Here is a 12,345-nt window from a genome sequence, read left to right as displayed (position 1 = left end):
GCGTGTGGTGCTGTCTATATAGCATGTGGTCTAACCTGCAGCAGTGCATGTGGTGCTGTCTATATAGCGTGTAGTCTAACCTGCAGCAGAGCGTGTGGTGCTGTCTATATAGCGTGTAGTCTAACCTGCAGCAGAGCGTGTGGTGCTGTCTATATAGCGTGTAGTCTAACCTGCAGCAGAGCGTGTGGTGCTGTCTATATAGCGTGTAGTCTAACCTGCAGCAGAGCGTGTGGTGCTGTCTATATAGCGTGTGGTCTAACCTGCAGCAGAGCGTGTGGTGCTGTCTATATAGCGTGTAGTCTAACCTGCAGCAGAGCGTGTGGTGCTGTTTATATAGCGTGTAGTCTAACCTGCAGCAGAGCGTGTGGTGCTGTCTATATAGCGTGTAGTCTAACCTGCAGCAGAGCGTGTGGTGCTGTCTATATAGCGTGTAGTCTAACCTGCAGCAGAGCGTGTGGTGCTGTCTATATAGCGTGTAGTCTAACCTGCAGCAGAGCGTGTGGTGCTGTCTATATAGCGTGTGGTCTAACCTGCAGCAGAGCGTGTGGTGCTGTTTATATAGCGTGTAGTCTAACCTGCAGCAGTGCATGTGGTGCTGTCTATATAGCGTGTAGTCTAACCTGCAGCAGAGCGTGTGGTGCTGTCTATATAGCGTGTAGTCTAACCTGCAGCAGAGCGTGTGGTGCTGTCTATATAGCGTGTAGTCTAACCTGCAGCAGAGCGTGTGGTGCTGTTTATATAGCGTGTAGTCTAACCTGCAGCAGTGCATGTGGTGCTGTCTATATAGCATGTGGTCTAACCTGCAGCAGTGCATGTGGTGCTGTCTATATAGCGTGTAGTCTAACCTGCAGCAGAGCGTGTGGTGCTGTCTATATAGCGTGTAGTCTAACCTGCAGCAGAGCGTGTGGTGCTGTCTATATAGCGTGTAGTCTAACCTGCAGCAGAGCGTGTGGTGCTGTCTATATAGCGTGTAGTCTAACCTGCAGCAGAGCGTGTGGTGCTGTCTATATAGCGTGTAGTCTAACCTGCAGCAGAGCGTGTGGTGCTGTCTATATAGCGTGTAGTCTAACCTGCAGCAGAGCGTGTGGTGCTGTCTATATAGCGTGTAGTCTAACCTGCAGCAGAGCGTGTGGTGCTGTCTATATAGCGTGTAGTCTAACCTGCAGCAGAGCGTGTGGTGCTGTCTATATAGCGTGTAGTCTAACCTGCAGCAGAGCGTGTGGTGCTGTCTATATAGCGTGTAGTCTAACCTGCAGCAGAGCGTGTGGTGCTGTCTATATAGCGTGTTGTCTAACCTGCAGCAGAGCGTGTGGTGCTGTCTATATAGCGTGTAGTCTAACCTGCAGCAGAGCGTGTGGTGCTGTCTATATAGCGTGTAGTCTAACCTGCAGCAGAGCGTGTGGTGCTGTCTATATAGCGTGTAGTCTAACCTGCAGCAGAGCGTGTGGTGCTGTCTATATAGCGTGTAGTCTAACCTGCAGCAGAGCGTGTGGTGCTGTCTATATAGCGTGTAGTCTAAACAGCAGCAGAGCGTGTGGTGCTGTCTATATAGCGTGTTGTCTAACCTGCAGCAGAGCGTGTGGTGCTGTCTATATAGCGTGTAGTCTAACCTGCAGCAGAGCGTGTGGTGCTGTCTATATAGCGTGTAGTCTAACCTGCAGCAGAGCGTGTGGTGCTGTCTATATAGCATGTGGTCTAACCTGCAGCAGTGCATGTGGTGCTGTCTATATAGCGTGTAGTCTAACCTGCAGCAGAGCGTGTGGTGCTGTCTATATAGCGTGTAGTCTAACCTGCAGCAGAGCGTGTGGTGCTGTCTATATAGCGTGTAGTCTAACCTGCAGCAGAGCGTGTGGTGCTGTCTATATAGCGTGTAGTCTAACCTGCAGCAGAGCGTGTGGTGCTGTCTATATAGCGTGTAGTCTAACCTGCAGCAGAGCGTGTGGTGCTGTCTATATAGCGTGTAGTCTAACCTGCAGCAGAGCGTGTGGTGCTGTCTATATAGCGTGTTGTCTAACCTGCAGCAGAGCGTGTGGTGCTGTCTATATAGCGTGTAGTCTAACCTGCAGCAGAGCGTGTGGTGCTGTCTATATAGCGTGTAGTCTAACCTGCAGCAGAGCGTGTGGTGCTGTCTATATAGCATGTGGTCTAACCTGCAGCAGTGCATGTGGTGCTGTCTATATAGCGTGTAGTCTAACCTGCAGCAGAGCGTGTGGTGCTGTCTATATAGCATGTGGTCTAACCTGCAGCAGTGCATGTGGTGCTGTCTATATAGCGTGTAGTCTAACCTGCAGCAGAGCGTGTGGTGCTGTCTATATAGCGTGTAGTCTAACCTGCAGCAGAGCGTGTGGTGCTGTCTATATAGCGTGTAGTCTAACCTGCAGCAGAGCGTGTGGTACTGTCTATATAGCGTGTAGTCTAACCTGCAGCAGAGCGTGTGGTGCTGTCTATATAGCGTGTGGTCTAACCTGCAGCAGAGCGTGTGGTGCTGTCTATATAGCGTGTAGTCTAACCTGCAGCAGAGCGTGTGGTGCTGTTTATATAGCGTGTAGTCTAACCTGCAGCAGAGCGTGTGGTGCTGTCTATATAGCGTGTAGTCTAACCTGCAGCAGAGCGTGTGGTGCTGTCTATATAGCGTGTAGTCTAACCTGCAGCAGAGCGTGTGGTGCTGTCTATATAGCGTGTAGTCTAACCTGCAGCAGAGCGTGTGGTGCTGTCTATATAGCGTGTGGTCTAACCTGCAGCAGAGCGTGTGGTGCTGTTTATATAGCGTGTAGTCTAACCTGCAGCAGTGCATGTGGTGCTGTCTATATAGCGTGTAGTCTAACCTGCAGCAGAGCGTGTGGTGCTGTCTATATAGCGTGTAGTCTAACCTGCAGCAGAGCGTGTGGTGCTGTCTATATAGCGTGTAGTCTAACCTGCAGCAGAGCGTGTGGTGCTGTTTATATAGCGTGTAGTCTAACCTGCAGCAGTGCATGTGGTGCTGTCTATATAGCATGTGGTCTAACCTGCAGCAGTGCATGTGGTGCTGTCTATATAGCGTGTAGTCTAACCTGCAGCAGAGCGTGTGGTGCTGTCTATATAGCGTGTAGTCTAACCTGCAGCAGAGCGTGTGGTGCTGTCTATATAGCGTGTAGTCTAACCTGCAGCAGAGCGTGTGGTGCTGTCTATATAGCGTGTAGTCTAACCTGCAGCAGTGCATGTGGTGCTGTCTATATAGCGTGTAGTCTAACCTGCAGCAGAGCGTGTGGTGCTGTCTATATAGCGTGTAGTCTAACCTGCAGCAGAGCGTGTGGTGCTGTCTATATAGCGTGTAGTCTAACCTGCAGCAGAGCGTGTGGTGCTGTCTATATAGCGTGTAGTCTAACCTGCAGCAGAGCGTGTGGTGCTGTCTATATAGCGTGTAGTCTAACCTGCAGCAGAGCGTGTGGTGCTGTCTATATAGCGTGTAGTCTAACCTGCAGCAGAGCGTGTGGTGCTGTCTATATAGCGTGTAGTCTAACCTGCAGCAGAGCGTGTGGTACTGTCTATATAGCGTGTAGTCTAACCTGCAGCAGAGCGTGTGGTGCTGTCTATATAGCGTGTAGTCTAACCTGCAGCAGAGCGTGTGGTGCTGTCTATATAGCGTGTAGTCTAACCTGCAGCAGAGCGTGTGGTGCTGTCTATATAGCGTGTAGTCTAACCTGCAGCAGAGCGTGTGGTGCTGTCTATATAGCGTGTAGTCTAACCTGCAGCAGAGCGTGTGGTGCTGTCTATATAGCGTGTAGTCTAACCTGCAGCAGAGCGTGTGGTGCTGTCTATATAGCGTGTAGTCTAACCTGCAGCAGAGCGTGTGGTGCTGTCTATATAGCGTGTAGTCTAACCTGCAGCAGAGCGTGTGGTGCTGTCTATATAGCGTGTAGTCTAACCTGCAGCAGAGCGTGTGGTGCTGTCTATATAGTGTGTAGTCTAACCTGCAGCAGAGCGTGTGGTGCTATCTCCACAACCACAGCGTTATCAGGCACCAGGCTCAGGCCCTCCTGGAAGAGGACAGGGCTGACCAGGTTATTACAATGGTACTCTGCTGAGGAGTACAGAGCCAGCGGGCTGTTCCAGTCCTTCTGGGGGATAGATGTACTGATCCACCTGGCAGACCTCTGCTTAGGCTCCTTGATCACCTACAAAGGGGGAGGAGGGAGAGACAAAATTAAGTACATTTGGCAGGTGAAATTAAATGAATTTCGAGTGAATAGGAATTTTTCAGTTCATGAAGGTAGTTTAGATTCTCCTCCTGAAATGACAGTTAAAACCCCAAACCGTTTGACACACGTCGTCTTACCCTCTTGAGAGCAGCCAGCAGGGCGGGAGCGATGGAGGCCATGTAGTAAGAATGGAAGGCTACACCAGCACTACGAACCTCCTTGGCAAACACACCACTCTCCTTCAGCTCTGATACAAACCTCCTCACTGCCTCCTGCAGACAGAAAACAGGTACACAGTGCCAGTTTCAGGAAGATGGTTTTCACAGACAAAAAATGTAGGTTACAGACACAATTGGTCTCAACAGTATAAAATGATCTTTGACAATGTATAACGCTAATGATAGATACAACTGCAGGGATTTGGACCAAAATGTGTTACCGCAGGGCCAGAGATGGTGACGGTGTCTTCAGCGTTGTGACAGGCTGGAACCACACCCTGGGGACATTGTGCCTTACACTCTGCCCAGGTCAGACCTGAAGAAGAGAGAGCGAGTTAGAGGCAAACCAACTGATCCCAATTCAAAAGACACACACACACACACTTACCGACTGCAGCCATGCCACCAGGGGGCAGGTTAGCCTCGTTAATGGACCTCCCTCTCCAGTAGGCTGCCAGGATAGCCTCACTGTGACTGAGGGATCCGTCTGCATAGCCACAGGCCAGCTCTCCCACACTGTGGCCCACAATGCCGTCTGGCTGCAGACCCAGCTTCTGGAGCAGGTCAATCTGGGCGATCTGAGAGGGGGGGACAGACCGGGGTTATCTTTAGGAACCTAGTACAACACCTTGATGTGTCAGAGGCATTGTGTGGCCTTTGGAGGCCATAGCCTTTTGGTTTCAGTGCTATTTCCCCCTTCCTCTTAGTTAAAATGGTGCCCCTCCTTCTGTAAAAATGGTGGTCTGCTCTTAGTTAAGACGACTGCACCAGCGTACCTGTATGGCAGCGAGGCCTACGAAGGCTTGGACTGTGTCCTCGAAGGTGCTCTCATCAGCCTCCATGAGCAGACTGGACACACACATCCCTGTGTCCTTCAATGCTATGTCCGAACGCAAGATGGACTCCCGAAAGTCTGGCAGTTGCATCAGACTGCGCCCCATCCCACCCCACTGGGTGCCCATACCTGAGATATACACAACACACACACACACACCTCTCTCTTAAACCTCTTTGCTGTCATCACTCGAGGTAGAAGTTGCCCTTAACCACAGATCTAGGAACACATTATCCTGCCCCCTGCCCCCAACCCTAACACTAACACCAACCATTAGGTTAAGGGTTGAATAATTGTTACATCTGACCCTGAAGCAGTGGTTAGAGGCAACTTCTCATTTCCTCTCCTACCCAGTCCTCTCTCTTACCTGAGCAGACGTACCACAGTGGTCGGGGCGTGGCCTCATTCTTCTGCACCTCTGTGACATCATCCTTGGAGCCAATCAGAGCGTAGCCCCTGTAGGGCATCCCCGCTGTGGGCACCCCAGACACCTCGTTCAGCAGACACAGGAAGTTGTCATTGCCCGAGTGTTCCTTCCCCTTGCTGAGGAGGGTGGAGACAGCCTCCTCTGTGCGCCCGCAGGCCTGGAGGAGCCTGGGTACTGGAGAGGACTCAGAGGGGATCTTGGGAGGCGCTTTGATGTTTTTTGGGGTGTCAAAACCAGGGGGGCGGAGGATCACATGAACGTTGGAGCCTCCAAATCCGAAGGAGTTGATGCCAACGATGCCGCCGCGGACTGGTATGGGCTCGTTGACGACGCGGAGGCGGCCGTCACTAAGGGCAGGGATGTCGGTGTTGGGGCTGTTGTAGTGGATGTTGGGAGCCCACACACCTCGCTCCAGAGACAACACGACCTGGAGGGAGAGAGAGAGACATGTCTTAGTGCTGGGCTTGGCCAAAAGCCTGCACATATTGTGATTTTGTACATGACAACGGGTGTTCTAGAGGTTAACCCAGACCAGTTCTCACCTTGGCCAGTGCAGACAGGCCAGAGGCGGGCTCTGGGTGGCCCATGTTGGACTTGGTGGACCCAATGAGCAGCGGGTCACGCTTTGATTGACAGAACACACTGACAATCCCATTCACTTCCTGTGGGTCGCCGACCTGGAAGGAGAATGGGCTGAGGTCACCAGGGGAACCAGATGTATCAGGGGGGAGGAATGGGACAGAACACCGTCCACAGAACATTCTGGAACATGATCCAACAACAATGAATCAAGTGTGTGTGTTCACCTTGGTCCCGGTGCCGTGGGCCTCAATGTACTCCACCTGGTCAGGGGTGATGTTGACCTCCTGGTAGAGAGAACGTACCAGCCTCTGCTGCATCTCACCTGAAGGGAACGTCACACCTGGGACAAACACTTCAATCAATTAATTGGTATTTTCTGTAGCCATTCATAGAGAACTGTTATGTAATGTTGTATAATAAATGTCACCCACATGGATAAGAGCGGTGTAGGGTAAGGTTGCCCCTGATCGCGGGTCAGTTTTGAATTTTCCGCACTAATGGTAAAGGTTTGAGTAAGGGGAAGCTGATCCTAGATCTGTACCTGGGGGAAACATCACCCCGGAGGAGCTAAGAATGGGGCCGGCCTGATCTTCAAAATACGGCAGGCCAGTACGTTGTGACTGGATCACCAGTCTGGGAGTGTGTTTACTGTTGTGTGTGACAGGCAGACAGACTTGGCAGAGCAGAGGGAGGGGGGCATGGGGGTGAAGTGTGGTATGGAATGACTGGGAATCTCTATTACACTCTCATCTGTACGTCCATCTGTACTTCAAAGAGTTGGACCTGGCTCTTCCTGAGTACACCACAGATAACAGGGGAGTTACACTGGGGCATCAGGAAAACAATGGGTGGGTCAGTGAGGCCTCACAACCCATTGGACAATAGACCAAAAGGGATTATGGGAAATAAGAGGCCAAGGGAATTGTGTTTCTCCACAAAAAGTATGTTTCTACTGGGTTACTGCTTGGCATTTATAGTACAGGGCACATACGTAAGGCAGGCCACACGTTGGGGTGAAAATTGCTGTGAAAACTATATGCAACCTACCAGAGAGTTAGGCAGAAATATGACAATGTTACTTACAATATTAAAACCCTTTTAGATGTGGAAAAAGTTAAAGAGAGGTGCTAGAAGTGTATATAAGACAGAAACCATGCTAGGTTTGAGAGTTCTTCCTCTCAGTACCTTGGGGATAGTGACTAGGTCCAGGGTTTCATTCCAGACTGGGCAGGTACTCTCAGTGGTGTGTTATAATGAGGCGTTCTCTCACCCTGCTCCTTGTATCCGTCAGTGTTGTTACCAGCGTTGAGTACCGTGGCGTATACCCTCTTAGCCATGGAGCGTCTGGTCAAAAGCACCGCCACTGCAGCCTCTGAACGACAGTACCCGTTTCCTGGGGGAACACATAGAGGACCGCACCAGAAAGTAATGTTAGTGTGCTTTCAGGGCCAAACCAGATAATAGTTCTGCTGTATGCGGGTGTGCTTTCAGCATGAGAAGCATTTTATCTCCAACATTTAATGCTGCACACTGCCACATTCCGAACACAACCCAGGTCTCTCACCCTCTTACCTGAGGAGTCGAAGGACTTGCAGGTTCCGTCCGGACTGAGCATGCCCAGCTTCATGAACTGCACCGAGGTGTTTGGCTTGAGCAGCAGGTTGACCCCTCCCACCAGGGCGGAGTCACAGTGTCCGTGGCGAATGGCATTGAAGGCGTTCTCCAAAGCCAATAGGCTGGAGGAGCAGGCAGTGTCGATTGCTGTGCTAGGCCCTGGAGGGACAGAGAGAGCGAGCGGGGGCGAGAGAGAGAGCGAGCGGGGGCGAGAGAGAGAGCGAGCGGGGGCGAGAGAGAGCGAGCGGGGGCGAGAGAGAGAGCGAGCGGGGGCGAGAGAGAGCGAGAGAGAGAGCGAGAGGGGGCGAGAGAGAGAGCGAGAGGGGGCGAGAGAGAGAGAGAGAGGGGGCGAGAGAGAGAGAGAGAGCGGGGGCGAGAGAGAGAGCGGGGGCGAGAGAGAGAGAGAGAGGGGGCGAGAGAGAGAGCGGGGGCGAGAGAGAGAGGGGGCGAGAGAGAGAGAGGGGGCGAGAGAGAGAGAGGGGGCGAGAGAGGGGGCGAGAGAGGGACAGAGAGAGGGACAGAGAGACGGTGAGAGAGAGGGACAGAGAGACGGACAGAGAGAGGGACAGAGAGACGGAGAGAGAGAGGGACAGAGAGACGGACAGAGAGAGGGACAGAGAGACGGACAGAGAGAGGGACAGAGAGACGGAGAGAGAGAGGGACAGAGAGACGGAGAGAGAGAGGGACAGAGAGACGGAGAGAGAGAGGGACAGAGAGACGGAGAGAGAGAGGGACAGAGAGAGGGACGGAGAGACGGAGAGAGAGATGGTGAGAGAGACGGAGAGAGAGATGGTGAGAGAGAGAGATGGTGAGAGAGGGGGACAGAGAGAGATGAGACAAACACAGGAGAATGTTCAGTTAAGGATAAGATTATCTTTTTGATGACAGCTGATACCATAAGAGCTTAAGAGAAGCCACAGCCGTGCTAGATGAGGTCATACCATTGAAGTCAAAGAAGTAGGACAGACGGTTGGCAAACATGGCACGCTGGCAGCCCGTCATGCTGTATCCTAGCAACTCCTCGGGGTCTCTGCTGAAGGCCTCGCCCGCCTCCGAGCCGCTCACCCCAATGTAAACACCTGTCCTGCTGCCACGCAGCTCTGTCGGGTTCAGACCTGTACACACACATTAACTAATCTCACACACAGGTCTATGAGCGTTGAAACATTCACTTTTTGACATGTGGATAATGTCATCTATGGATGACAGGAAGAGCAGCTGTTAGTAACAGCTATTCACAGGGATCCAAATAAACAAATACATTTTATTTGGAAATCTTTGTAAAAGAGAGACACAGTAAAATGTATCTATACACATCTACTCATCCCTCTCCTCACCTCCGTCTACAATGGCTTCGTAGGCAATCTCCAGCATGAGGCGAAGCTGAGGGTCCATGGTGTGGGCCTGTTTGGGATGGACCCCGAAGAACGCAGCATCGAACCGGCTGATATCCTTCAGCTTGCCGTTCCTCTTGGGAAGACCGTACAGACCTAGGAATGAATGGGAATGGCACAGTGAGCATTAAGGGATAAATAACCATGTCACCGCGTGTCCCAGTCATCATGTTCTACCTGTAGTCACTGACTGGATCATCTGAACAGATTCATGGGACATGAATGTAATAGTGAATGAATGTCATAGTTTCACACACACATCTAAAGCAGGACTGTTCATTCCTCTCAGTGTTTCTATGCAGCATACAAGGCCCTCTCCTCCCTTCTTTCCCTCCTCTCCTGTGGTGTGTGGTCTTAGGGTTGAGGTGCCATCAGCCCAGGGCCTTTTTGCACATGAATGCGAGCTTTAGCTGGTTGCCAGGCACTGACTGATGAGAGGTGCTATTCACAGAGAGGAAAAAGAGAGAGAGAGGGAGAGAGAGAGAGAGAGAGAGCTACGGAGGTGAGACGGGGCTAAGAAGAAAAATATGGAGAGAAAGGCAAAACAAGAGAGGAAATAAAGAGGGAGTGAATTAGGCAGAGGAGAGAGAGAGAGAGAGAGAGAGAGAGAGAGAGAGAGAGAGAGAGAGAGAGAGATGAGAGAGAATCTAAGCAAGCCAAGCCACGAAGGAGAAGCAGTGCCAACAGCCCAGCACCCCAGCCAGGTGGTGAACAGCAACGGCAGCAGAGCAGACAGACACAAAACTCCTTCAGTGACTACAGAGCAACTCTCTCACAGTCTCACACATCAAAGGCTCATCTTACAGCTAATGGCCACCAGCGCTAGCCAGGGTTCATTTGTGTTCATGTGGGTTACTTCATGTGGGTAGTGGGTGCTGGGCACTGACTGAATGGGCCAGTAAGGCCTGTGGAGGAAGCATTCAGCATTCTACTCATTGAACTGCTGACATTGATGGTGATGCAAAGTACAGCTAACCAGGTCTGTGATCAGAATGTTCTTCTCGGGAAGGGAAGTATTTCCTGTCATGTGGTTGATGCAACATCCAGGACTAGGCAGTACACGCACATCAGGATACAACAAGCTACTCATCAGTTTACAGAGCAGAACGCTGGGATGCAAGGTAGCCTGTGTGTCAGTCTGAGGTTTTCAGAGTCCTTTCAGAGTTCAAATGATTTTGAAATAAACAACAGCAACAAGTCTGATGTTTGTGGGTCATAATAGTCCGGGTCATGGAAAGGTCACAGGGGCTCACCTGGCTTCCACCGTCGGTCATCTTCTGTTACCATGTCAACCCCATTGAAGAGGTTCTCCCAGAATTCCTCCAGGTTGTCCGACTCAGGAAGGCGGCCCGATATCCCTGCTACAACAATCTCCTCCATCCTGGGAAGGAAGGGTTACTGTGGGAGAGAGAGAGCGTTAGAAGTAGTGTTGACAAGGTACCAGTATCACGATACTCAGAAGCAGGGATTGACATTAAGAGTTGCCTTATTGCCTGGGGCAAGTGAATGGAGCTGTCGAAACAAGTGGAGCCTACCTCCAGTAGCCTAAAACTGATCTTTCGGGTTCCTCCCGCTTAAAGTGGAGACAGACAAGTTGAGCCTGCTCTGAGAATGTATTTTACTGATGACAACCAAAATATAAAAGAATTCCAATAGTGATCTTTCTGATTCCGTGTCTATGTGAAACGCAGGCAATACATGCTACTTCTGCAGGTGAATAGCTAATTAACACCAAGGCAACCAAAATCAAAGAAATGCTCCTGACTTGCCCGATGGGAAAGTGCTTTTCAGTCTTTATTGTGGGGCTCCCGAGTGGCGCTACAGTCTAAGGCATCTCAGTCGTAGAGGCGTCACTACAGACCCTGGTTCGATTCGAGGCACAATTGGCCCAGCATCATCCGGGTTTGGACATCATCGTAAATAAGAATTTGTTCTTAACTGACTTGCCGAGTTAAATAACAACATGTAAATCACAGCTGAGAAACATGAAGCGGATGAATTAAGAACATTATTTAAGCTATAGCACACAATAGTCTGTTTGACAAAAGGACCAAAGAGTTGTCTGCTTCTTTCACTCTTTCTGCCATGGAAAGATCAGGTATACTAGTATCATCACAATCCTAGTTAGAGGGTCATTTCATTTAACCTGTATTTCTCCACATTACTGTCATTTCATTGACACACAATCTATTACACAAGAACTGGTGCAAGATGGCAGCAGCACCACAGATAATCAGAAAACTACAGCATGAGAAAATGGTGAACTCGGAGTAGGGAAGTGGAGACCGAGACAATTTAAAGAAATGAAGAGAGGAGACATAAAAGTCTAGACAAAAAACAACTCTATTGTGGCGTTCCCATTCCCCACACAAACATGTCAGTGCTTGCAGCCACACGGACAGACAGTAGCCGGCGGCTATAAACTCCCTCACCCCCTGCAAGGCATCTTATTAGACTGACAATAGATTCTCTGTAACTGCTTGACCAGGCAGCAAGGAGGGTCTGCATTACCTTGTGGAAACCAGCCATGAAAGCCTCTATAACACAAGGTCACGTTCAGCCCAGCATTATAAACCAGCTAGTTCACCGCAGGCGACAGCACCGGGCTGGGCAACACTCACTGAGACAGAGGGAGGGGTCAATATCTGCATCGGTTTAAGAAGAGAAGTAGAGATGGTAGGCTACTCTGTGTGAGCAGTCGAGAGCAAGTGAACAGTAGAGTCAACTCATCATCCAGCTCAAACTTTGTTCCTGGTTTCTGGGACAGGCAATTCCATGCAGGCCAGCCAACCAATGAGACAGCAGGGGATTGGCCAACCAGTGAATCCCAGTTGACTAAGAAGTGCTCTGCTCCTAGCTGTAGCTAGCTGTTCCCTCGTCCAACACACAGTAGACTACGGTTGTCCCTCTCACACAAGGCAGGGGCACCAACCGGAGCCCCCCATACAGCTAGTAGAACTCAGTCCCTACAGTACCAAGAACTCTTTTGGAAGAGTTTTACAGCAGTGCTCTTTAAATCCTAGAGAGCTACGGTATAGAAAGTGCAGGCTTTTGTTCCAGCCCACCCAGCTCATTCAACTTATCAAGGTCTTCATGT

General features: G+C 50.7%; 1 protein-coding gene across 2 annotated transcripts in view; it reads right to left on the bottom strand.

The window, feature by feature from the left end:
* LOC135511930 (fatty acid synthase-like) overlaps nt 1-12,345 on the bottom strand; it is a 57,875-nt gene that overhangs the window by 32,833 nt on the left and 12,697 nt on the right. Inside the window, exons 1-14 of one of the 2 annotated variants that reach the window (XM_064933459.1) lie at nt 11,760-11,809; nt 10,502-10,646; nt 9,192-9,344; nt 8,796-8,969; nt 7,813-8,013; nt 7,511-7,633; nt 6,465-6,580; nt 6,201-6,335; nt 5,599-6,085; nt 5,173-5,360; nt 4,785-4,974; nt 4,618-4,712; nt 4,316-4,450; nt 3,951-4,154 (exon numbers count right to left, since the gene is read on the bottom strand). In XM_064933459.1, the coding sequence (XP_064789531.1) occupies nt 3,951-4,154; nt 4,316-4,450; nt 4,618-4,712; nt 4,785-4,974; nt 5,173-5,360; nt 5,599-6,085; nt 6,201-6,335; nt 6,465-6,580; nt 7,511-7,633; nt 7,813-8,013; nt 8,796-8,969; nt 9,192-9,344; nt 10,502-10,628 (2,328 nt within the window). In that variant the 5' untranslated portion in view covers nt 10,629-10,646; nt 11,760-11,809. Of the gene's footprint in view, nt 1-3,950; nt 4,155-4,315; nt 4,451-4,617; nt 4,713-4,784; nt 4,975-5,172; nt 5,361-5,598; nt 6,086-6,200; nt 6,336-6,464; nt 6,581-7,510; nt 7,634-7,812; nt 8,014-8,795; nt 8,970-9,191; nt 9,345-10,501; nt 10,647-11,759; nt 11,810-12,345 lie in introns of those variants that run through there. The other variant, XM_064933458.1, reaches the window with a different exon arrangement.

The sequence above is a fragment of the Oncorhynchus masou genome, chromosome 24 (genome assembly GCF_036934945.1).
Source record: "Oncorhynchus masou masou isolate Uvic2021 chromosome 24, UVic_Omas_1.1, whole genome shotgun sequence".
In the NCBI taxonomy this organism is placed as follows: Eukaryota; Metazoa; Chordata; class Actinopteri; order Salmoniformes; family Salmonidae; genus Oncorhynchus; species Oncorhynchus masou.
This window is presented reverse-complemented; position numbering and strand designations above follow the sequence as displayed.